The sequence below is a fragment of the Vulpes lagopus genome, chromosome 2, assembly GCF_018345385.1.
Source record: "Vulpes lagopus strain Blue_001 chromosome 2, ASM1834538v1, whole genome shotgun sequence".
Lineage (NCBI taxonomy): Eukaryota > Metazoa > Chordata > Mammalia > Carnivora > Canidae > Vulpes > Vulpes lagopus.
The window spans coordinates 28,662,232-28,687,204 of NC_054825.1; the positions used below are offsets into that span (position 1 = coordinate 28,662,232).

A 24,973-nucleotide genomic window follows, 5' to 3' on the forward strand; every position below is an offset into this window, starting at 1 on the left:
TAACAGAATGGAAATTTTTATTTTATAAATAGAAAAGCAAAATACTGTTATTAAATTGATGCTGAAGTCACACCTGAATTCATACCTTACAGTTCAGTTTTCCCAGTTCATCAATTAATTCTGCAAAACAGACTAAACCTCTGTCTGTCAAATAAGCATAGACCACATTAAACCATGATAACAGAGATGGCTGGCAAGATTAAGCAAAGGAAGTGATTGTAGCTTTGTTCGACTTCTTTGTCTTCTTGGAAACATTCTCCATGGCCATGTGAGACTTAAAGACTGTGACTGTCCTGGCCAGAGAAGAAGGTTAAAGCTATATCAGAGAGAATTACAGACTACTCTTCTACCTTCATCTTGTGATATCCATGTTTCTTAGAGAGGTCTGGCTAAACCAGAATATTCTTTGCAATAGCATTCAAAGTCCTTACTTGTGCCACATCTGTTACCTTTAGAGAATATTCTGAGCTAGAAAGAGAGGCTCCCATGGCAACAGAGGAATTTCTGCAACAGAAATAATAAAAAATCAGATAGTTAGTTTTATATTAGCCCTCCTCCTCGCACTTCATTTTATATGCTATTTAATGGTTCAAGAATACAGGTAGGTCAAGGATCCTGGATTCCCATATTTAATAATTTTTATTAATTACTTGAAGTATCTAGTAGTCAAATATACCTGACAATATACTTGATTTTATATCTAGAAATGCAGCTCTAAGGCTCCTCTTTTACATGTCATTTTTCCCAATTCTAAATAGAAATAATAAACTACTAACTAAAAAAAATAAAAAATAAAAAAAAATAAACTACTAACTATTAAATTATAGGAGTCTTCTAAAGTATAATAAAAAAACTCAATGGTTTAAATTTCTTAATGGTGGTATAATTTCAAAATAACTAAAAATGAGAGCAAAGACGAGAGAAGACGAAGTATTAAAGGTGGGAGTGGATAATAATGACTAGACTCTTCCATTCTTATACCACAGTTATTAACTCAGGTAAAGGAAATCACAGTTGAATGGGCATACATACACATCTGACTCATTTGAAGTTTACCTACTGAGATATAGTTTATTATTAACTGGTCTAAGTTCAGCAATAACTTAAAAATATAAAGGTTCACCTAAGTTCAGAAAAGCCTGCTATGTGAGGCAAGATAAAACCATTTTGCAGTTGAAAACATTCAAAACAAAAAAAAAAAATTCAAAACTGACTGCAATACTTACATATTAATCACAACATACCATTCACTAATCACACCATCACGACTAAAGTTTTCCTTTATCAGGATATAAAGATTAACCTGTCCCTTCTTGTATGAATCAAAGAATACATTTTTACCGAAACTTCATTCCTGAATCTCTAGCTGACCGAGCAGAACAGTGAAATTCTGTAGCACCCGAACCCTCAAGGATCCTTTGTAGATTTCTGTCTGTTATGCCACCCCCTGTAGGAAGAATAAGTAATACATTAAGTAGAAGAGAATTCTGTAGAAAATTTAATGAAAATAGTGACTGCTTGCTCTACCTGAAATTCCCATATCAAAATTTTTCATTGCTCAAGAGTTACTCTCTCCCTACTAAGCTAGAATGAGATTAGAAAGAAATGACAGAAGACATAGGCTACAGACTCTGGAGAACAACTAATAAGGTCATAGAACCTGTATGATGGAATCTTACACATCCATTGGTTTGAATAGCAATCCCATATGATACTGACTTTAAAAAGATTGTTCTAGGGCAAGGAAAAATGACTGAGTGCTCTCTCTGCTCCCCCTCAATTTAAGCAAAATCAAAAAGTAAGGATATGTTTGAGGATGAAGCTACAAAGCACAGCCTCAGAGATGTGTCAGAATGACACAAGTTCTCTCTTTAACCCAGGATTCAAAGAACACACTGACCTCACTGGAAATGAAGTTACACAGTTTATTCATTACAGTATCAACTTCCTGTTTTTCACAGAAGAATCTGATTCTACTCTAGTAAATGCACAAGTACTTTGTAATGACTCATTTGTTTCGCTGAACAATCTTTTAGTTAAATATTTGTATATAAATTATATTTTGAACTGATACCAGATTAAAAATAAAAAATTACTCTTTATAGCCTTCTTTCTTAATATATAGGATGTAGTCAATAAAGATTTTTGAATTACTGATAAAATACATACTTGGTATTTCAAACTATTCAAGTTGAAGTAATTTTACATATACTCTTTTGGACTCACTAACTTGTTTTCTTTTCTCAGTGATATCACTGAGCCCTAAGAAGCTGAAAAAACACTCTTTTTTTAGACATGTGTAAAGATAAAACGTCATGAAGCTTTTCACTTTAAAATACCTAAGGGTAAAAAAAGATAACAAATGCGGCAAAATGTTAAATCTAGGGAATGAATATATGAGTATTCATTATGCTATTTTCTACTTTTTTATATGTTTGAGAAAATTAATATGAAAAAATTAAGATATTTGTCCCTGATTCTAGATTCTCTTATTAATTCTTTAAAAATTGTTCATCTCTAATGAGCCAGAATGTACCTAATTGATCTTTTGATTATCATCAGGAGCATATGCTCCAATTGTTCTAGCTATAAGACAGAATTTGGTGACCAGAGATTTTCAAGAACCAAGAGAGTATTATATTTCTCCACAGATATTGCCTAAACATTTGCATGCACCTGTTAGCAATGAGGACATTTGGCCCTAACTCAGTACAGCAGCATCAAATTTGGTGTGCCTCACCAGAGATGAACATCCATATTCACAATATTCTATACTATGGGAGAGCAAACAGAAAGAAACCTCAATCCCAATCAATTTACTTCTTTATTAATTCTCTGAGCTAATTCCTGCTTGAATGTTCTCTGTATCTGAAGTTTTAAATTCCAGCACAGATCTCCCAATCTTAAACTTTTAATCAAATTATGTATTTTTCTCTCTGAATACCATGTATTAATATTTTCTCTCATGTTGTCCTGCCTTTTTTGTTCTTCCTCTACTACACTTCAGTGTTATACTAACAAATGGATAGATAATTTAAATACCTGGCATTACCACAATCCTCCCTTTTGCCTGGAAAAAGAAAAAAAAACAAATTTTAATATCGTTCTCTCAAATGGGATAATAAGGCAGTGAGAACAGAAGCATGAGTGAAAGTATATTAAATTTTAAAAACTACTACTAGTCTCTAACTTTCAATAGTCATCTCTATTTCTTTGGGATCTTGGGTAAAGAAGATGTCTAGCATAGTAACTCTATTCAGAAAGGTTATTTTATTGTACTGCTTTGAAGACTTGTGCTGTGATGAACACAAAGAATAGGGGACTACAGTATAAATACTGAATAATCACATCACCTTAATAAAAGCCATTATTGAAAAATAACACTAATTTTGAATTCTTGATATGCAGTGGAATGGAAATAGTTGAATTTAAATAAGATTCCAGCAGAAAAGAAAGAGCACAACATAATAGTATATTACTGGGAAGAAAACAACCTACTCAAATCTTGTATACTCCACTAAATTCCCTAGCTTATTTTATAAGTTAAACAAAACTACAAGTCCACTTAGCTGGATTTTAAGTAATAAAATTAGACTATATGAATTAATTTCTGTAAATTCTGGATGATAGGTATTGAAACTTCCTTACTTGTATTCACATTTTCATTACATTTCCTAAGTAAGTTTTGGGGATATACTGAGTATCACTGAAAGTCAATTATTGCCCAAACGCAAATTTAGTGGAACTACTGGTAGCAGGTAGGTAGCAATGACAGAATAAAAATTACATATTATGCACTAGCATTTTTCACAGAGCCAGAACAACCAATCCTAAAATGTCTATGGAACCACAAAAGACCCCAAACAGCCAAAGCAATTCTGAAAAAGAAAAACAAAACTGGAGGCATCACAAATCCAGATTTCAAGCTCTATTATAAAGCTGTAGTCATCAACACAGTATGGTACTGGCACAAAAACACATAGATCAGTGAAACAGAATAGGAAACCCAGAAATGGACCCAAAACTCTATGGTCAACTAATATGCAACATAGGAAATTATATCCAGTGGAAAAAAGACAGTCTCTTCAAGAAATGATGTTGGGAAAACTGTTCAGCAACATGAAGAATGAAACTGAACCACTTTCTTACACCACACACAAAAATAAACTCAAAATGGATGAAAGACCTAAATATAAGACAGGAAACCATCAAAATCCTAGAGAACACAGGCAGAAGCCTCTTTGATGTTAGCTGTAGCAACTTCTTACTAGACTCATCACTGGAGGCAAAGTAAACAAAAGCAAAAATGAACTACTGGGACTTCATCAAGATAAAAAGCTTTTGCACAGCGAAGGAAACAATCAACAGAACTAAAAGGCAGCCTATGGAATGGGAGAAGATATTTGCAAATGACATTATCTGATGAAGGATTAGTATCCAAAATCTACTTGGCAATAACTTAGCAAACTCAACATCCAAAAACCAAACAACCCAGTTAAGAAACAGGCAGAGAAGACATGATTAGACACTTTTCCAAAGAAAACATCCAGATGGCTAACAGACACATGAAACGATGCTCAGCATTATTCATCATCAGGGAAATACAAATCAACACCATGATGAGATACCACCTCATACTTGTCAGAATGACTAAAATTAACAACACAAGAAACAACAGGTGCTGGCAAGGATGCATAGAAAGGGGAACCTTGCACTATTGGTTGTAATGTGAACTGGTGCAGCCACTCTGGAGAACAGTTTGGAGATCCCTCAAAAGTTAAAAATAGAACTACCCAACAATCCAGCAACTGCACTACTATTTACATAAAGGATACAAAAATACAGATTTGAAGGGGTACATGCACCTCAATGTTTGTAGCAGCATTATTAGCAATAGGTAAACTATGGAGAGAGCCCAAATGGCCATCAATGGTGAATGGATAAAGAAGAAGATGTGGTTTATATATACAATGGAATGTTACTCAGCCATCAAAAAAAAAAAAAAAAAAAGAAAGAAAAAGAAAAAAAGAAATCTTGACATTTGCAATAACATGGATGGAGCTAGAGTATATTATGCTAAGTGAAATAGTCAGAGAAAGACAAAACCATATGATCTCACTCAGATGTGTAATTTAAGAAAGGATGCAGAGGAGCATATGTGAAAGGGTAAAAGAAAAAAAGAAGAGAGGGGAAACAAGCCATAAGAGACTCTTGGAGTTCTCAATAGAGAACAAACTAACAGTTGATAGAGGGAGGTGGGTGAGGAATGGGCTAGATGAGTGATGGGCATTAAGGAGGGCACTTGTGATGAGCACTGGGTGTTTTATGTAAGCAATGAATCACTTTGGACTTCTACTCCAGAAACCAATATTGCACTGTATGTTCACTATCTAAACTTAAAATTTTTAATTTAAATTTTAAAAATTACATATGTATGTATGTAATGTATTATATATGTATTATATATATATATAATGTATTAATGTATATATGTATTATAAGCTTATGTCAAGCTTATAATTTTTGGAATAAAATGATTTAAGTTGTATGGAGTTAGAATTTTTTCTATTTTTTTTTTGGACCAGCCAATTTTGCCACTCAAAATAATTTCAAGTCATTTGCCTCAACTGTGCAGCTCTCAAGGTTGGATACCTAACCTTTCTTCTATTGGGTGTTAGTGAACTATGAAAAAATTCAATAAAGAACCGCATATAGCTTAGTTTATTTTTCCATAGAAAAAAAAGAAACAATTGACTAATATATTCAATAAATACAATTAATGTTGAGAATACTTTGTTCTATATCATGTCCAGTTAGGACAAATAAAACAAAAAAAATGGCTTAGTGTAGGGAGGGTAAAATGGGGAAAAGAGAAAAAGAGGTAGCATGTTCAATGTAAGCAGAGGTGCAGAAAAGGAAAGGAAACAGAGGATAAGAGAGGACAGAAGAGAATAGAAACCAAAAGAATGGAGTAAAGTAAAAATTAGTTAACACCAGGAATAACAGTGCAAAGAAGGAAAGAGAAGCAGAAACTCTCCAAAGCAGTGACAGCATAAGGACAATAAAGAAGGAAGATAATAAAAGTAAGGAAGATGATAGAGATGGTTGTGAGTAGAGGGAAAAACAGCTTTCTCCTTACTTTTAAGACAAGTTACAAATACTTTAATGGGTTCTAAGTAACTAGCAGTGTAAAGTTAACATGAGCAGTCATGATGATTGTTGAAGCTCTTTATGTAATAGCAACAAACTCTAAAACAGCTCCAATAAGCTAGATATATTATAAAAGCTGTCCTGTGAAAAGCATTCCAAATTTTTTTAGTTAAAAAATGATATGCTGATGCAAAAAGGGAAATAGAGACTGATAAATCAGTTGCATATTACAATATCATAAGGTGTAAAAAAACAAAAACAAAAACAAAAAAACCTCTTTTGCAGATCTGAGTCAACAAAAACCTGTACTCTATAATGAGGACCTTAGAACACCCAGACTAGTATTTAAGTAAAAGGGACTCAGTTAAATAATCAAAAGTGACCTCAAAGTCCAACTTCTTCTGGCACATCTGTCACTGAAAAAACACACACTTTTTCATGACAGCTGAATTATATGTCATTTTGGAAAGATAGCTCCAAAGTTACCAAAAAAGGTTAGTTTCTTTTTCCAGAGAAAAAAAATCTGTTGACTACCATTTTGTAGATTTTTCAGATAATTTCCTTCTGATCAATTTTTAAAACTCCAATCAAACTGATCTATCATGAAAGTGTTTATCAATGTCACTTTACTCACCCATCCATTCATCCAACAAATATTTATTAAGTGCCTACCATGTTATCAATATTTTCTGTATTGCAGTTGAAAGGACCCAGAATATGCCACTGTGGCATAAAAATTATTTTGAGCTGAAAGCAGTTGAGTTCCTGAAATTCCTTATCTGCCCTAAAAGCAGAGCCTCCCACGAAAATTCAAAAAAGAACTCAATTGTCAAAAATCCTCTCTCTGGGAATAACTCATTAGCACCACATCCAAATAGACATTGTCACAAAACTATTTTATCTTCAATTTATTCTCATTAGGATCCATTTATTTATTTTTCAAAAAATATCTTTCCCCCACTCCACAAATGCTCTGTCTCCTTCCTCTTTTAAATTCCTAAGCACCCTTCTCCTCCTTCCTCTTCATTTATTAAAATGATAGTTTACGTAAGATTAATCCTACAAATCCTAAGCACCTCTTTGAGTCACATTTCTTTGTGAACTCTAATACATATTCATATGATTAAAATCTGTTTTTCCTCTCACTAACCTGTGTTTTGTCAGTTTAATTCACAGGCCCTCAAACATAAAACCTAAGAAAGCAGAGAAATATTCTTTCCTCTCTGACATGATAAATGAGAATATTACTACTGCAATGGAGCTTACATGTTTATGGAAGATAGACAGCAGATAGGTAATATTTATATAATAAAATTTCAGGTAGCAATTATGTATAATGAAAAAACAATAAAGCAGGCTGCTGCCTGAGTGTCTCAGTCAGGTAAGTGTCTGCCTTTGGCTCAGGTCATGATCTCAGGTTCCTGGGATGGAGCCCCGTGCCAGGCTCCTTGCTCAGCAGGGAGTCTGTTGCTCCCTCTCCCTTTGCTTGCTTCCCCTGCTCATTCTTTCATTCTATTTCTCTCAAATAAATAAATTAAATCCTTTAAAAAAAATCAATAAAGTAAGGTAGTGAAATAGAGTAAAAGGGGAAATGGGCTATCTCATAGAATTTAATAGTTGTTCAGAGCATTAAGTGGAACAAGGCCACTTAGTATTCTCAAATATGCTAAAGTAAAGCAATCATAATACAAAATATTATATCTAGAAAGCTGAAATGATTTTAGGAGAAAAAAAAGTCACATTTAACTGTTTCTTCCAAGTGAGAGCTTTCCAAAATATGGACAAATTAAACTAACTCTACAACTTTTGGGAGGAAGCTGGTTTCCATAAAAGATTATTGAGAACTATATGCTTACCTAAAGCCATCAAAGTGATTTAACAATATAAAGCATTTATAAAGCATTTACTAAGTATCAAATTTTGTGCTATTATCTGAAATAATCCATAACTACTCTAGGAGGTAGGCACTATAAATATATTAAGTTGGTAGATGAAGAAACTGAAGTTTAGAATGGTTAGGTAATTTGCCGAGTTACTGTCAATAAATGGCAAAGCCAGGATTTAAACACAGACCTTTCTAATTCCAAAACCTATGCTTTATCCAGTGTATTACACTGCTAGGTAATTACTTCAAAAAATAAAGTTAGCATGATCTCACATGTGGAATCTAAAAAAGTCAAATACATAGAAACAGAGAATAAAACACTGGTGGTATCAAGGGTGAGAAGGTGGGGTATATGGGTAGATATTAGTCAAAGGATACAAAGTTGCAATTATGCAAGATGAATAAAACTACAGATCTAAAATACAACATGACTATACTGCACTGAACACTGAAAATTTGCTAAGAGAATAATATTTCAGATGCTCTCATCTTCCCCCCGCCAACATTTCCCAAACAGTGACTAGATGAGGAGATGGATATATTAATTAGCCTCACTGTAACCATCTCACTATGTATGTTAATGTCAAAATACCATGTACACCCTAAATACAATTTTTATTTTATAAAAAAGAAGTAAAGTTAATGTATGAGAATATTTAACCTAGTGCTTCCTGCCAACCAATGATTAAACAAACTACAGATCACATAAGCAATACAGTGATTATGAAATCTAAGACATGACTATGGCAATTATATCTACCTTATTCTCTCCTCCATAGTGACTAACAATTTTAAAATGAAAACCTGATTCATCAACTCTTCTATTTTAAAACCCTTCAGACTTCCCCACTGCCCCAAGGATAAAATACAAACTCTTCAACAATTTTCAAGGCTTTGGACAGCATTTTTCTCTTTACATTCAGCATTCTGGTTTCTTCAATATCTTGGCAAGTTATGATTACTTTTGTTTCCAGGCCTTTTTGTATACTATTTTTTCTGCATGAAGCATTCACCTACTTAATTATCACTCAAATGAGTAAGACACTGCAGTGCGTGTGATGTCTCTTCTTCTGGGGAGCTAACTAGAACCCCGTGCTTACATCTAGGGTTAGTTCCTCTCAAATGTGCCCCTTTAGTACCTAACTTTTTTTTTTAATTAAGTAAACTCTATCCCCCAATGTGGGACTTGAACTCACAACCCAGGGATCAAGAGTCATATGCTCTACCATCTGAGCCAGCCAGGTGCCACTTAGTATCTTCCTTTTATTATAGCACTCTGTTAGAAATGCCTGTTCTATTAAAAGTGCCAATTGTGCACCAAACTGGAAGAGCAGTGACTACACACACACACACACACACACACACACACACACACACTGTGGTCACTACCATAGTACAAATGCCCTGCAGTTAGTATATACTTAATAAATATTTGTAAAATCAGTAAGTTCTAGACTAGAAAACTCACATCAATCCTTAGATGAAATTTCTGAAAATTATTTTCACTGCTATAGGAAAGTGAACATAATCAGATTTCAACACAGGAACACTAAAAAACATCAGTAATAGCAGTAGTAGTAATAATAGAAACTAACTTGTAATAAGATCTATTATACATCACACATGATGCTAAGGCTCTTACATATCTTATCAATTATCAGAACCCTATAGAGAAAGTTTAAACTTATCTCAATTGCACATATAAGGAAATAGAAGCTTAGTCATCTATTCAACACTACCCAGCAAATAAGTGTCTGAGTCTTAAAGCAGAATTCTCTTGTCTTAAGGTCCACACTCACTAATTTAGAATGGCTCTGGACTGGTGTCAGAAAAAGTCAAACCACAAAGTCATTTTTTGACTGATCTACAAATGATGCTAACTCATCATGGAAATTCATACAAGAGAAAATCATAGGAATGCCTGGGTGTCTGCCTTTGGCTCAGGGCATGATTTCGGAGTCCCGGGATTGAGTCCCACATTGGGCTTCCTGCATGGAGCCTGTTTCTCCCTCTCCCTATGTATCTGCCTCTCTCATGAATAAATAAATAAAATCTTTTAAAAAAAGAGAGAGAAAAAAATATATTTTCTCCTATCTTGATAGATAGGGAGATATGAAGAAAAATATAATTTTGTTTTAGAATTCACTTCCAACTGATAATTATTTCAAATTTTATATGGGATCCCCTGACTATACACAGGCTGACAGTGAGATGACATGGCTTAAAACCATGAAATACTGATGGCTGAGAAAAGGTAAAATTTGCTATGGTTATCCAAGTTAGAGTAAATCCTTAAGCAATGTCTATAATTTGACCTCAAGAGCCTTAACTACTAAAAACACTCATGGGAAAGAGAGGCACCTGGGTGGTGCAGTAGGTTAAACATTTGGCTCAGGTTCTGTCTCGGTCTTGAGATCAAGCTTATGTTGGGCTCTGGGCTGAGTGCAGAGTCTGCTTAAGACTCTCTCTCCCTCTCCCCCCTCCCCTGCTCTCTCTCTAAAATAAATAAATAAATCTTTAAAAAACTAGAAACATTCATGTGAAAGAAATATATATACATATTACAACCTGCTTTTCTGTAGAGAGTAAACATTAAATCAGTAATATTTAGTTTCATAACCTAGCTGAACAACAGAGTATCAGGAGCAACCACAACAGAGTTAGGAAGAAAGGAAAGAAATTATGTATACCTGATCTATGAGTCGCTTTATTAAAGGCAGCCCTTCTAGTGCTGAACTGTCACAGCCACTGGTCAATACTCGTTCAAATCCCAAGGTTAAGAGGGTCTCTAGAGCTGCCATTGGATCATGAACCATGTCAAAGGCTGAAATGAATAAAATGTATTTGAATTTTGAACAGATATTCTCTAAAACAGTGCTTTCCAAAATGTAGTATACACACAGTGGTGTGCTGGACCTAGCTCATACTGGCAAGCCAAAGCCAACTGTTAAATATTCAGGAGTTTTGCAAGCATCATTGTTAATCCATTGACAGCTTGAAATCAGTCAAGGTGGGAGAAGTTAAACCACAGAAATCAACAAATACTATATATCAGAGCTCTTTTAGTCCAAGAACAAGTTTACTAGCATACCACAGTGACATGCATAAACATTTTAGATGGTACTCATTTGAATAGATTTACTTAAACACAGATTAGAAGTGAAACATTTCTATTTTTCATGATTTATAAAAATTTCTCTTTAAAATAAGCTCTCTTAAAAAAATAAACTCACTTAAGGTTTTATTTAAAGAAAATTATTAAATAAATTTACACAGGTAACACTCCAATATGGTAAACTGTAAATATGATAGGCCAAGTAACTCGATTTTGGAAAACTCTGCTCTAAAGTTTCAGACAAACTAGACAAACTGGACTTCAGACAAACAGTATAGTCACCAGTTCTAAAAACAACCTAGGGGCAACTGGGTGGCTCAGTGGTTAAGTGTCAGCCTTTGGCTCAGGTCATGATCCTGGGGTCCTGGGATTGAGTCCCGCATTGGACTCCCTGTGGGGAGCCTGCTTCTCCCTCTACCTGTGTCTTTGTGTCTCTCTCTGTGTCTCTCATGAATGAATTAATGAATAAATAAATGAAATTAAATCTTTAAAAATGGCCTTGACTCACATTATTATTGACTAATACTTTCTGCTATTCCATTTACTTCAAATACTTAAGGCTCATAGTATAAGGACAGTTGTTTACAACAGACTATCTAAACTTACAGTTCCATTCTATTTTCCAAGAGACTTTTCTCCCCCTTAGAGAGGAAAGTGGCAGTAGGAACCTCAAAAGACTACTTCTGCTTTGGTTCTCAGCACTGCTACATCATTTGGAAGTTCTAATCTATGGTGGATTAGGCACTTGACCCCTTTACTTTACCCTTTAGTGTATGCAGACAGCTAAATGTACCACGGAGGCTTTTCCTTTTTTGTAACAGTGCCTCACCAGTGATTAAATTATCATACTATCTCATTAAATACACGAGTGAAAAAAATATGGAACCCACAACAATGCAAAATTTGGAAAATATGAAAATATTTTTGTTAAATATATTGAAGGAAAAGAAATTTGAATGATTTTCTTAGTTTAAGAACAGAGAAAAATACATTCTATATGACATGTTTACTTTTTAAATTATTTAGCATGCCAAAGTTTAAACTATATATTTTTTAGATAAATGTTTACTAATTTAAATCACTTTTCATATTAAAAAAAATTTTTGGCCAGTCTCAAGGTGCTGAATTTTAAACACTCTAACATCCTTTAGTTATTACTAGTTTATGAGAAGCATTGCTAATCAGTGAGCCAAGAAAACAGTTTTCTGGTGGTATTCGTCTCAAAAAGAAACAAGAATAACAAATGTTTTATCTCTAATTTCTATAAATAGATGCAAATACTGGTGCCCGCTCTTATCCTAATCTTTGAATGCTTATTCAAAAGGACACATTCAACAATCTCTCAAGCATATATCATCAGTAAAAAAAAAAACAAAAAAGACTTAAGACTTCTTTCTTTTCATGTATTAACAGAGTGCCCTCTTCAGGCAAAATTGACACTTGTTCCTACATTTTACTAAGATTTGACAAAAGTGTACAGAAATTATAACTACCTAATTTATAGATAAGAGGTATTGTTTACATAAAGTTATCAGATACTTTTTAGAAATCATTCTGATGTAGACAAACTATCAATAACGTAGTTTTGTGTATGACAGTGGATATTTCTTCATTTACTATCCACCGTCTATTCCTTCTTTCCTCCTTCCCAATAGCAACCAATTCTTATGTAGATATCCACCTCCATCTCTGCTCATGAATTTTATATTCATCTGGGAATGCTGGTCGCACCACTAGCTCCTAAATGGTCTTGTCTGGCTTAAGCCAGGCAGTACGTTTCATTTCACTGGTCACAGTGGTATATTCTTTTGGGGATTACCCAGGATCTAAGGTAATCTAATAAAAATGAATTATCAGCGGGTGCTTGACTGGTTCTGCTGGAAAGCATGTGACTCTTGATCTTGGAGGTGTGAGTTCAAACCCCACATTGGGTGTAGAGATTACTTAAAAATAATCTTTGAAAAAAGTGAATCTCAGAATTCTTGCTTGGAATGCTGTGATAAGTATATACACATGTAGGCAATTCCTATTCTCTCACTCTTAGATATAATAGTATTATATCCCACTACCACCACCAGTACTTTTAACTACTTTTCACAACTAAGCTTCAAATTGTGCTTCTCCAAATTTATAACAGTCCTGAGGTCAATGTAAAGAAACCAACTGGTATCACTGTAACACTCTAGTATTGTGATCCATAAAAAGGTTATGGCATTTGGTGAAATAAGAAAACTGACACCATTCAATAGAACTTTTAAAATGGAAATGACTCACCTCGGTGGAAAGTGACTGGTAGAGGACGGCATATAGCTATAAAAAGAAAGCCAAATAATATAAATGAAGAGATCATCACTGACTACTACACATAGATTTTTCCATGTTAGAAGAGCCTTTTTCATACTTTTCTCTCCTAAGAAGTAAGGACAATGAACTAAAATAATAAAATGGTAGCCTTCCAATTTCAGAATTCCTATGTACCCAGTAATCTCTGACTTTCATACCAAAAAAAAGATCATTCACTCCTTAGCTAGACCAAACAAAAATTATGCTATCTGGTTACTATAAAGGCAGCATTACATCTATTACTTTTACCCCTCCAAGAATCTTCAAGAAAATACTTTGGCCTACTAATAGAAGTAGTATGTGTCTGCCATCTCCAGATCTCCCCATCCTCACCAACTGCAATAGCTTTTGAAGTTTTTGGTGTAGTGATTAAAGGAATCAAGGTAAACTTCCCTTAAAACCTTCCAGGAACAGTAGCTGAACTTGATCTATATCAACTTAGAAGTCAGTAGGACTAGAATACATATGCCCTCTGCCCCAAATATCTAGATAACTACAGCTTAAAATAGGTTAGCAGAAGTGCCTGCAAGATGTTACTGAAAAGCCAGTTTTCAGAAAAATTTGCGTTTTTCTTTTTTTAAAATTTGGGGTGACACACAATATTATGTTAGTTTCAACATCAGGAGTATTAAGTGCAATAATCGCAGAGGCTTTTTGGTCTCAGGTACAAATTCTTACCCACAAGGGACATGCACAGCTCTTTGTCAATGTTCCCATCTTCAGTCAATGCTCCAAATACCAAACCATCAGCACCATAAAGCTTGGCAAGACGAATGTCAGCCTTCATCACCTCAACTTCGCGATCTGAATATAAAAAGTCACCTCCACGTGGCCGAATCATCACAAAAACTGGGATCTGAACACACTGCTTCACTACTTGAAGGACACCTAAAAGAATAGAGAACAGACTAATTGAAATTCAAATGTGGACTAACAGCTCAAGGAAGTTAATAAAATTTATTGGCCTTTTACATTTGCTCTTGTATATTATGCCTACAAGAAAAGGAAGCAATGACTGAGGAAACCAGAGAAAGGTGGATCTGAAGGAATGACAACATTAATTAAAAAAAAAAGTGCATGTAATAGAAATTAAGTAATAGAATCAAGGGTAAAAAAGAGCAATTTAGAAAACAAAAGGATTTTACTGCATTTTTAAAAGCACTTGTCAGTTGACTAAAGTAAAATCCTTTTACTGGATATGACATTTGAAAGTGTAATAACTAACAGGCTCAATATTCTGCCAGTGTATTCCGTAAGATCCGATTTTTCCTCTGATTGATTATAGTTCTAGTTAGAAACTACTATAGAGATGTTTACATAAGTCTAAAGTTTATGACTCTTTAATGAACAAAGAAATTTATCAAAACCTGTTTTTGAAAGTTATGTAAAAGAGAGCAAAGTTATATTTATTTGTGATTTTATGTAGAGATCTGGGAATAAAAATACCTAAATGACACAATTCATTGCTAGCTCAGAAACTCTCAATAGTACAGATCTTCCATGATTTACACTGTGGTTACATCTCAATAAACCCATCTTAAGCTGAAAAAATCCTAAGCCAAAATGCCTTTAATATACCCAACCTATTGAACATTACAGCTTAGCCTGGCCTCCATAAACACGCACAGAACACTTACATTAGCCTATAGTTGGGCAAAATCACCCAAAGGGAATCCTATATTATAATATGGTGTTGAGGGACACCTGGGTGGCTCAGCGGTTGAGCTTCTGCCTTTCGCTCAGGGCGTGATCACGGAGTTCCTGGATCGAGTCCCACATCGGGCTTTCTGGATGGAGCCTGTTTCTCCCTCCGCCTATGTCTCTGCCTCTCTCTCTCTCTCTCTCTCATGAATAATAAAATATTTTTTTAAAAAATACAGTGTTGAATATCCCAAATAATTTATTGAATACAATACTTAAAGTGAAAAACAGAATGGCTATATGGGTACAGAATGTTTGCAAGTGTTTATTCTTGTGATCACATGGCTGACTGGGAGCTGTGGCTGCCCAATATCACAAGAGTACCATACTACAAGTGGCTTAGCCTAGGAAAAGATCAGAAGTCAAAATTCAAAGTACAACTTCTACTGATGCATATTACTTTTGAACCATCTTAAACTCAAAAAATCATAAGCCAAATAATTATATATCAGTAACTATGTATAAGTTCTGTAACAAGCACAATGGATTTACTTCTTTTTCCCTGCTAAAAGAACTCAAATTTTGCATAGGATTGCAATATGCCCAATAGCAAGCAATGAATCATGATTGCTGTTGCAAAAAAAAGACTGCAATCAAATTTAGATATGTTCTAGAAATTTCACAGAATGGCCAGGGAATGCCCTCCTTTAATGAGAAGATTCCAAAGCACTATTGCATATATAAACCTTTTATACTACATACTGCTATTATCAACCTCAGAGTAACATAAAAGAGTCAAAAATTCACACAGGGACTTCTGCTTTTGACAGGGATTTGATTTACCCTCTCACCTACAATAACCAAAAACCACATATGAATATATAAAATACATGAAATGATGGTTTATAAGACATTGCGTGTCAAGTAACAAAGAACTGTGATGCCTGAAAGATGGGAAACAAATGAAATAAGCTCTATAATTGACCCAAATTACTACCTTGAGGGTTTTCTAGGTTGCAGCATAGAAAGGGGGAACCCAGGTGAAGGCCAGAGAATTCTGAGTTGAAGAGACAAAGCTGAGAGTCCAAGGGAGACCAAGTGACTAGAGTTCCCAGAAAAGAGCACCAGGAAGGAGAGGAAGAGAACTTTGGAGATTTGCAGAGAATCTCCATCCAATATTCAGCTCAGTACTGATTGCACATATGCAAGGAAACCATGCAAGACCAGGGAAAAATCCATTGAAAAGAATTAGAAAGAAATAATGCCTGTCATTCACACATGTCAGGCCAAAAATAATGCCTATTCCAAAAAGGAAGATAGGAAAAGTTGAAGATTTATGGGTAGAGTACACAGAAGGGTATTGCTTCAATAGTGGAAAATAATTAACTCTAGACTGACCACTATTCCAGGACCGCTTAACAAATTTTAAAGGCAAGACCCAAAAGGAACAAACTTTCCAAATAACCCAACCGTTCGAAAATATTTATAGTGATACAAACGTATTCAGGACCCAACAAAGCAAAATTCATGTCTGGCAACCAGTAAAATTATCAGGCAGGAAAATAAGATGCATAATGAGGTGATTAATCAATCAAATGAAACCAACCTAGACCTGATATAGATATTAAAATTAACAGCCAAGTTATTAAAATGCCTATTATAACTTTATTTAAAATCTTCAAGAATTCAGAAACTATGAGATATAACAGACTCAAATTAAACTTCTAAAGATCAAAATGACAATGTTCGAGATGAAAAATATACTAGGCAGGTTTAATAGATTAGACATTGTACAGAAAAGATTAATACATTTGGAAACAAATCAATAGGATCCATGCAAAATGAAACAGAGAAAAAGGTGATTAAAATAAAAAGGGGATGCCTAGATGGCTCAGTCAGTTAAACATCCAACTCTTGATCTCAGCTCAAGTGTTCATCTCACCATGCTGAGTTTAAGCCTTGCATTGGGCTCCACGCTGGGTGTGGAACCCACTTAAAAAGGGGAGGAGCAGTGAATTGTAGGACAACTTCAAGCAGTCTAAAACAAGTATAACTGAAGTCTCTGAAGGAGGGAGTGTAATACGTTGAATGCTGAAAATTTTCCAAATGTGATGAAAACTATACATCTATAAAACTATACAGGTCTAAGAAACATGAAGAAAATCATAATCAGGTATTTGGTTTTCACATCATTCAAAGCCAGGAATAAAGAAAAAACTTTTAAAGCAACCACAGAAAAAAGACATTACATAGAAAAAAACAAACAAACAAACAAAAAACCCCAAAGGTATGGATGATACCAGATTTCATTTGAGAAATAACACCAACAAGAAGACAATGAAGAAAACACCTTTAAAGTACTGAAAGAAGAAAAAAATTGTCAAACTACAATTCCAAACCCAGCAAAAAATAGCTTTCATAAATAGGGGAAGATGTTTTGAGACATACAAAAGCTGAAAGAATTCATCCCCAGCATACTTGCACTACAAAAAAAAAAAAAGTTAAAAGAATTACTTCAGACCAGAAGGAAAATGAAATCTGATGGAAATACAGATCCACACAAAGAAATGAAGAACACCAGAAATACTTACTACACATAGGTAAATACATGACTGTTTTCTTATTATTCTAATCTATTATCTATTCTTATCTTATTATTCTTAATCTATTATTAAGAAATAACAGATTCTGTTAAGATTTATTTAAGAGAGTACAAGTGGCGGGGGGGGGGGCAGAGGAAGAGGGAAAGAGTATTAAGCAGACTCCCCACTGAGTGCAGAGCCCTATGTGGGGCTCAATCTCAAGACCCTGAGATCATGACTTGAGTTGAAATCAACCAACTGAGGCACCCAGGAGCCCCTAATTGACTTTTTAAACAAAAATAATAATGTAGTGTGGAGTGTATGTATTTTTAACATATACTGAAGTAAAATGTATGACAACAGCACAAAGACCAGGATGGGAGAAATGAAGACAATATGCTGAGGGTGCTGGGACGAAAATATAAAAGAAAAAATCCTGTTAATATTACTGCAGTAATATTAATATTAATCCAGTTAATATTACTGCAGAGCAACTGAACCAACATTAACTATCTATGTCTCAACTTTTTGATGTATAAGGATCTCATCTTTGATAGACAGGTTTGTTTGTAACCATAAGCACTTCTAACTGATTCAATATCCACAGAATAGTTAACATATTAGTAACATTAGTAAAAGATCTCAGTGAAACATATTTTCCATTGTCTCTAGGCTCTATAAACTCCTATTAGAAAATAGGAAAAACACTTACCCATGCTGGGTGTGGTTCCTCCTTCCAATAAACCAGAACATAATTCAATCCGACCAGCACCTATGATAAAAAAAAAAAAAAAAGCATTTCTCAACAAATAAACGTTTAAAAATTAAAAATTTTAAGAAGCATTAATCAAAAATGATTGTCCAAAATACTTATGAAACAGTAAACTTAACATTTTTTCCCAAATAGAGCAGAATCTTACAAACTGAGAGAAAATCAAATTATAAAACTAGAGTAAAACTCTATTTTTAATCCCAACTATATTCTGCAACCCACACTGTGTTACTGATAGTCAAGAGTTAATTCAAGTTAAGCTAGGTCTCTTGAAATTTTGTATTACAGAGTTGCCTCCCCACAAAGAAGGATGTGATTCAGAATAAGTATGGTCTGGATTGACCATATAGTGTAACACTGACCCTTCACAGATAATAATCTTTTCCAAGAAACTTTGTATAACAGTGTTGCCTTTCCATGTATAAGGAAGGATATGACTCAGAATAAGTATGGTCTGGATTGACCATAGTGGAAAGCTGACCCTTCATGGATAATAACAATCTTTTCCAAGAGTCTTCCTTTTTCTAAGCTTTATAAAATTACAAGGTAATTTAAGTCAATAAATTTTGAAATTTATTATTTCAAGAATAAGAGAATGTTGAAAGCAGATTAACTATCAGATTACAGGGTCCTGTCAAGAGTCTCAGGATCCAGCCTTAAGAGGCTTGTACCAGCCAAACATGGGATACTTTGAGCTTTAATAACTATAGTGTAATAAACCATATCAAATATGTCTAAATCCAGGTTCATAATGATAAAATGATTCACTGAGGGATAGAGAATAAATTCATTATCCAAAATCAGCAAACAGAGGAAAAGGAGGAAATATTTATCCTGCCTTTCTTATAGTAACTGAACCTCAATAGAACCAAACAGTTGATGAAGGAAAGTTCTTTTAGAAGAAGCACACTGCTAATAAGTGAAAAGTAAATGTTAGTCCTAGTATAGCACAATTTTTCAAACCCCACTAAAATATGCACTGCTAAAATTATTAGGTGAAAAGATGAAAGAAGACCTTATAAAGGATGGATCAGGCTGACAATGTCTTAATCCACTGCAGGCCAAAGGCCACAGGTTTGTTTGTTTTTTGTTATGGCCTATAAATCAAAAAAATTTATTTTTAAAAAATAAAAATCTTCATTGATATATAATTCACATACCATACAACTCATCCATTTAAAGTGTACAAGTCAAAAGACTTGTACCCCAAAAAGAAACCTCATACCATTTAGCAATCACCTTCCCTTCTCCCATGACCCTCAACCCTAGGCAACCACTAATCTACTTCCTGTCTCTAAAATTTGCCTAATGTGGACATTTCATACAGTTGGAATCATACAGCATGTGGTATTTTGTGACTGTTTTTTTCTACTTAGAATAAATTTCAGGATTCATCTATGTTGTAGCATGTATTAGCACTTCACTCTTTTTATTGCCAAATTAAGAATGGCTTTTACATTTTTAGAGGATTATTTTAAAAACACAAATATTCCACAAAGAACAAATGCTACCAGGAAAGCTGAAAATATATACTATGTTGCTCTTTTTTTAAAAAAGATTTATTTATTTATTTAGAGAAAGTGAGTACAGAAGTGAGCAGGGGGAGGGGCAAAAGGAGGAAAGGGGAAGAATCTCAAGCAGACTCCCTGATGACTCTGAGATTATGACCTGACCTGAAATCAAGAGTTGGACACTTAACCAACTGAGCCACCCAGATGCCCCTATACTATGTTGCTCTTTAGAAAAAGTGTCCTGATTCCCTGATATAGATGAAAACTTGGCCACGTGCTTAAACTAGGAGATGCTGAGTGATGGGGATTCATTATACTATTTTCTCTACTTTGTATATATTTGAAATTCTCTAAAATAAAAAGTTTTAAAAAATATCTGATCCTGAGATGATGGGAATTTCTATACTTCCCATTAAAGCAGGTTCAAAATGCAAAACAAATCTTGAGGTAAAAATAATGTTTAAAAAAAAAAAAGATAATGGGAGCATGTGGGTGGCTCAGTCGGTTAAGCATCTACTTTCATCTCAAATCATGATCTCAGAGTTCTGGGATGGAGCCCTGTGTCTGGCTCCTCAGCAGGGAGCCTGCTTCTCCCTCTCCCTCTGCTTCTCCACCCACTTGTGCTCTCCCTCTCAAACAAATAAAATCTTTAAAAAAAAGATAAAAGTCCTGATGATGAAAATGGCAGCAAAATTGTTAAATCATCTTTAAACCAAGTTTGAAAAAAATGAACTCTTTGCTAAGCTCGATTTAAAAAAAATGAAGTTGGTGGGGAAGCACTACTATTGTGGACACTTGACTCAAAATGTGATCTGGAGGAATAAGATTAGAAGATGATAAAGATGGTAACTTGCCAGTATGTTTTCCAGTTGGTTGGCTGCTTTCAAAAAGATCACTAGGATCCCTAGAGATCACAAGGGCTCCCAAGATCAGTTCATGGGATTCCTTTCAGACTCCTTTTTTTTTTTTTTTTAGAGGGAGAGAGAGGGTTGGGGGAGGGGTATGAGGAGAGAAGGAGAGAGAGAGAATCCCAAGCAGGCTCCACACACAGCACAGAGCCCCCACCTGGGGCTTGATCATACAACCCTGAGATCATGACCTGAGCTGAAATCAAGAGTTGGATGCTTAACTGACTGAGCCACCCAGGGTGCCCCCATTTTCAGACTCTTAAAAGGACTGCCAACTGTCATTCATTCTCTTTTGTCTTACCTCCTCTTTCTGCATTTACAGCTGACTCTACTGAATCAACACACACTTCCATGAGAAATCCATTTGCCGTTCCTAAAATACATGGAGAACAATGCAATTTCATGATGGTACTATCCATCCAAACCAATCTACCACCACTATTTTACATTTTGCTGCCCAAATCCAATGTCCAATAATAGGCAAGTAGGTAAGTACACTAGAGACTATGAATGCAGTAAAATACCATACTGATGGGGATCCCTAGGTGGCGCAGCGGTTTGGCGCCTGCCTTTGGCCCAGGGCGCGATCCTGGAGACCCGGGATCGAATCCCACATCAGGCTCCCGGTGCATGGAGCCTGCTTCTCCCTCCGCCTGTGTCTCTGCCTCTCTCTCTCTCTCTGTGACTATCATAAATAAAAAAAAAAAAAAAAAAAATTAAAAAAAAATACCATACTGATTATTAAATTGATGTCTCTGAACTGTGAAATAAGTACACAGACACATGTATAAGAAATTATACTGAGGAAAATATATGCTGAATGCCAAATTAATCTTCCTAAAACACAGTCTTCATCATCACATTCTAAGTCAGATTTTTTTCAATGTTTTCAGAATATGGTTACATGTCTTTATAAAGATCATATGTTTAAGAACAAGGATGGACTTCAAATCTTTGCCCCACCACTTATTTGTGTGATCCTAGACAAGTTACTTAGCCTACGTTTTCTATAAAACAGAGTAGGCTTTAGCACCTACTCGGAATTATTTAGTCCTCACTACACTTCAGACTAAGTAACTCATGTAAAGTGGAGAGTACCTACAGTGTATACAAAGTTATTACTGATATATTATTTTCTCTATATACCTCCAGTTTCCCCTCAGTTCCCATCGCTGCTCTTGCTTATGCCATCTCCTCAACCCACAACGTCCTGCCAGCTCCATCTTTTTTTTTTTAATTTTTAATTTTTATTTATTTATGATAGTCACAGAGAGAGAGAGAGGCAGAGACATAGGTAGAGGGAGAAGCAGGCTCCATGCACCGGGAGCCCGACGTGGGATTCGATCCTGGGTCTCCAGGATCGTGCCCTGGGCCAAAGGCAGGCGCTAAAAGCCACCCAGGGATCCCCAGCTCCATCTCTGAATGGTAAAATTTTCCAAGGCTCACAATCATATTTCCATATCTCCTCTCTCCCAAAGTAGGAATCTCCTTCTTTTGAATTCATGTAACTTTTCATAAATTATATGTTCTTCTTTAAAACATTAGTTTTAGTATTTTTTTGTTTTTAGTTTTTTTTTTTTTTTTTTTTAAGATTCTGTTTATTCATGAAAGACAGAGAAAGAGGCAGAGACACAACACAGGCAGAGGGAGAAGCAGGCTCCCCACAGGGAGCCTGATGCAGGACTTAATCCTGGCATTCCAAGATCAGCCCTGAGCCAAAGGCAGATGTTCAATGTTCAACCATTCAACCGCTGAGCCACCCAGATGTCCCTAATTGTTTCTTTTTAAAACACTAATTACTTTCTATTTCTTCTTATTATGTATGTAAATAATGTCTATTCACTTTTATTTGACCTAAAGTTCCTAAGTAAGGTCTCTTTCTATGAGAAATCTTTATCATCACCCATAGCAAGCACAGTGTCTACCTTGGTACAGAATAGTCATACAAAGATTTACTAAAGGCTGAGTAATTACAAATTCACAAATTTCATTCATGTATTGACTCTAAAAGTATGATGAAAATAAAGTTTTGAGCTTTTCTGTAAATTAAGCACATAAGTGCTTTTTTTTTTTTTTTTACAATTAAGAATATTAAATGTATACTTCATGCAATAATACCTGAAAGAATTACCACATACTGATAATAGTTAACTACTAGGTGATAGGATCTGGAATTACTTTTACCTTCCTCTTTTCTTTCTTTCTTTCGTTTTTTTCTTTTTCTTTCTTTCTTTCTTTCTTTCTTTCTTTCTTTCTTTCTCTCTCTCTCTCTCTCTCTCTCTCTTTTTTTTTTTTTTTAAGAAGGCTCTACTTAAACCCCAGCGTGGAACCCAGAGTGGAGCCCAAGGTATAAGGGCACTGAGATCAAGGGTCCCGTGCTTCATGGACTGAGCCACCCAGGGACGCCTCCCCTTTTTACTTTTCTAAGTTGCTTTTCTCTATCCAATATTGCTTTTATCATTTTTAAAAAGGCTATTTTTGATTTGAAAAACAAACACCTATCATTTGCTTACATCAAATTACAACTGTCTCACTTATTTAAAAGAAGATTTTCAGTCTCAAACTGTGAAGAGTTAAGGGCCACTCTATGTTCGTAGCCAGCAGCACTCTATTCATTCCGAGTTTCTGCAGAGCCGCCCACACCAGCTGCCACGTCAATCCAACTGGACAGTGCTGCAGAGGTACCCTTTGCCTCACGGGAGAATGGACCAGCAGAGGGTGGCGGTGCACACACAGAGCACGCAAGGCTATCACAGAAGGCAGAGCAAGACAGTTGTCGGGGAAGCCAGGTTATCTGTAGGAATCAGACATTTGTTCGGAGCAGTTCTCAGTGTGGTAGTTCCGTTAGCTCCCGGGGCCTTTAAGACCTTTCCAGGGTCTGTGCAGTGAAAAGTATTTTCATAATAATACTAAGGCTTCGTTTGCCTTGTTCACTCTCCTTCTCTCACGAGTGGAGTGGAATTTTCAAGAGGCTACCTGACATAGCAGATCGAATGCAGAAGCAGGTATGACAATTCTATTAATCCAGATCTTAAAGGGATTTGCAAAAATATAAAACGCTGGCATTCTATTTGTTTAGGAAGATAGTTATTTTTCACACACACACACACACACACACGTTAGTTGTGTTAATATGTTTCTAGTTAATAAATATTTTTAAATTTCGGTTTTAACTTCGAATACGGTCAACACCAATAGACGTAGCCGATATAAACAAACGGTAGCTGAGGTTCTCGATAGGAAAGGGGAGGGGGCCCTGAGACCAAAAAGCTTGAGAACCACTGGCCTGGAGGACTCAAGAGTTCTCGGGGCGGTGGCGGGGCGGGGGGGGGGGTGGGTGTAGCACCCGCCACGCCGTCCCACCTGGCACAGCAGCAAGCCCTTGGGACTTGGGGCAGCTGTGCAGCTTGGGGACAGCCCTCACCCCCGGCGCAGCAGCTACAGGTTCCCAAGCGGTCGCCGGGGGACGGCACAGTGCTCAGCGCTCGGCATCTAACTGCTCCAGAGACGCCACGGGGCGGGGACTGGCGGCCTCGCGTGGCGGTGCGGACGTAAGGCCGGGAGAAGTGAACCAACTTGAACACCGTCGCACACTAGACGCGGTGGCGCCGGGATTCGAACGCACACACCGGGTCACTCTCGCTACAAGCTCCTTCTCAGGCCCTCAGCTTCCACACGCTTAGTCAGGACGACAGAACGCGCCCGCGCGCGGGGGGCGGGGCGTGAGGAGGTGGGCGAAGCACTCCGCCACCACACCGCTGGCCAGAACCCCCGCAGGCCCGCCCCCGACCGCCAAGTCGGCCGACCGCCCCCTCCCCGCCCCCTTCCGCACCGGCCTTCCCGGACGGTATACGCGCCCGTTTCCGCTCCGAGGGGGCCCCCTGCCTCTTCATGCTCCACGCGTTCCTTCCTCGCGCGTCTCCGGTTTCTACGAGGATGCCGGGTTCCCGCGCGCGCGAGCAAAGAAGCGCGGCCTCACGGCTGCGCGCTCCCCTGCGCGTCCCCGACACCCGGACCCAGCAGCCCCCGCGGAAGCGGAGTCGCTGGCGCAGGCGCAGTCACTACT

General features: G+C 36.2%; 1 protein-coding gene across 4 annotated transcripts; it reads right to left on the reverse strand.

Moving 5' to 3' along the window:
* Positions 1–24,950, reverse strand: CUTC (cutC copper transporter). Of its 4 annotated transcripts, XM_041744147.1 has the most exons (10): positions 24,740–24,950; positions 21,209–21,280; positions 18,429–18,488; positions 14,172–14,381; positions 13,425–13,460; positions 10,726–10,859; positions 3,043–3,070; positions 1,342–1,447; positions 450–504; positions 1–293 (listed from the first exon to the last, which is right to left on the reverse strand). In XM_041744147.1, exons 1-10 carry the CDS (start codon positions 24,798–24,800, stop codon positions 276–278), a joined length of 780 nt encoding a protein of 259 aa, XP_041600081.1. In that variant the 5' UTR covers positions 24,801–24,950; the 3' UTR covers positions 1–275. The 4 variants fall into 4 exon arrangements, with proteins under 4 accessions (XP_041600081.1, XP_041600080.1, XP_041600082.1 ...); XM_041744146.1 differs by having other exon boundaries at positions 1–504; XM_041744148.1 differs by lacking the exon at positions 21,209–21,280 and having other exon boundaries at positions 1–504.
* Positions 24,951–24,973: the final 23 nt, after the last annotated feature.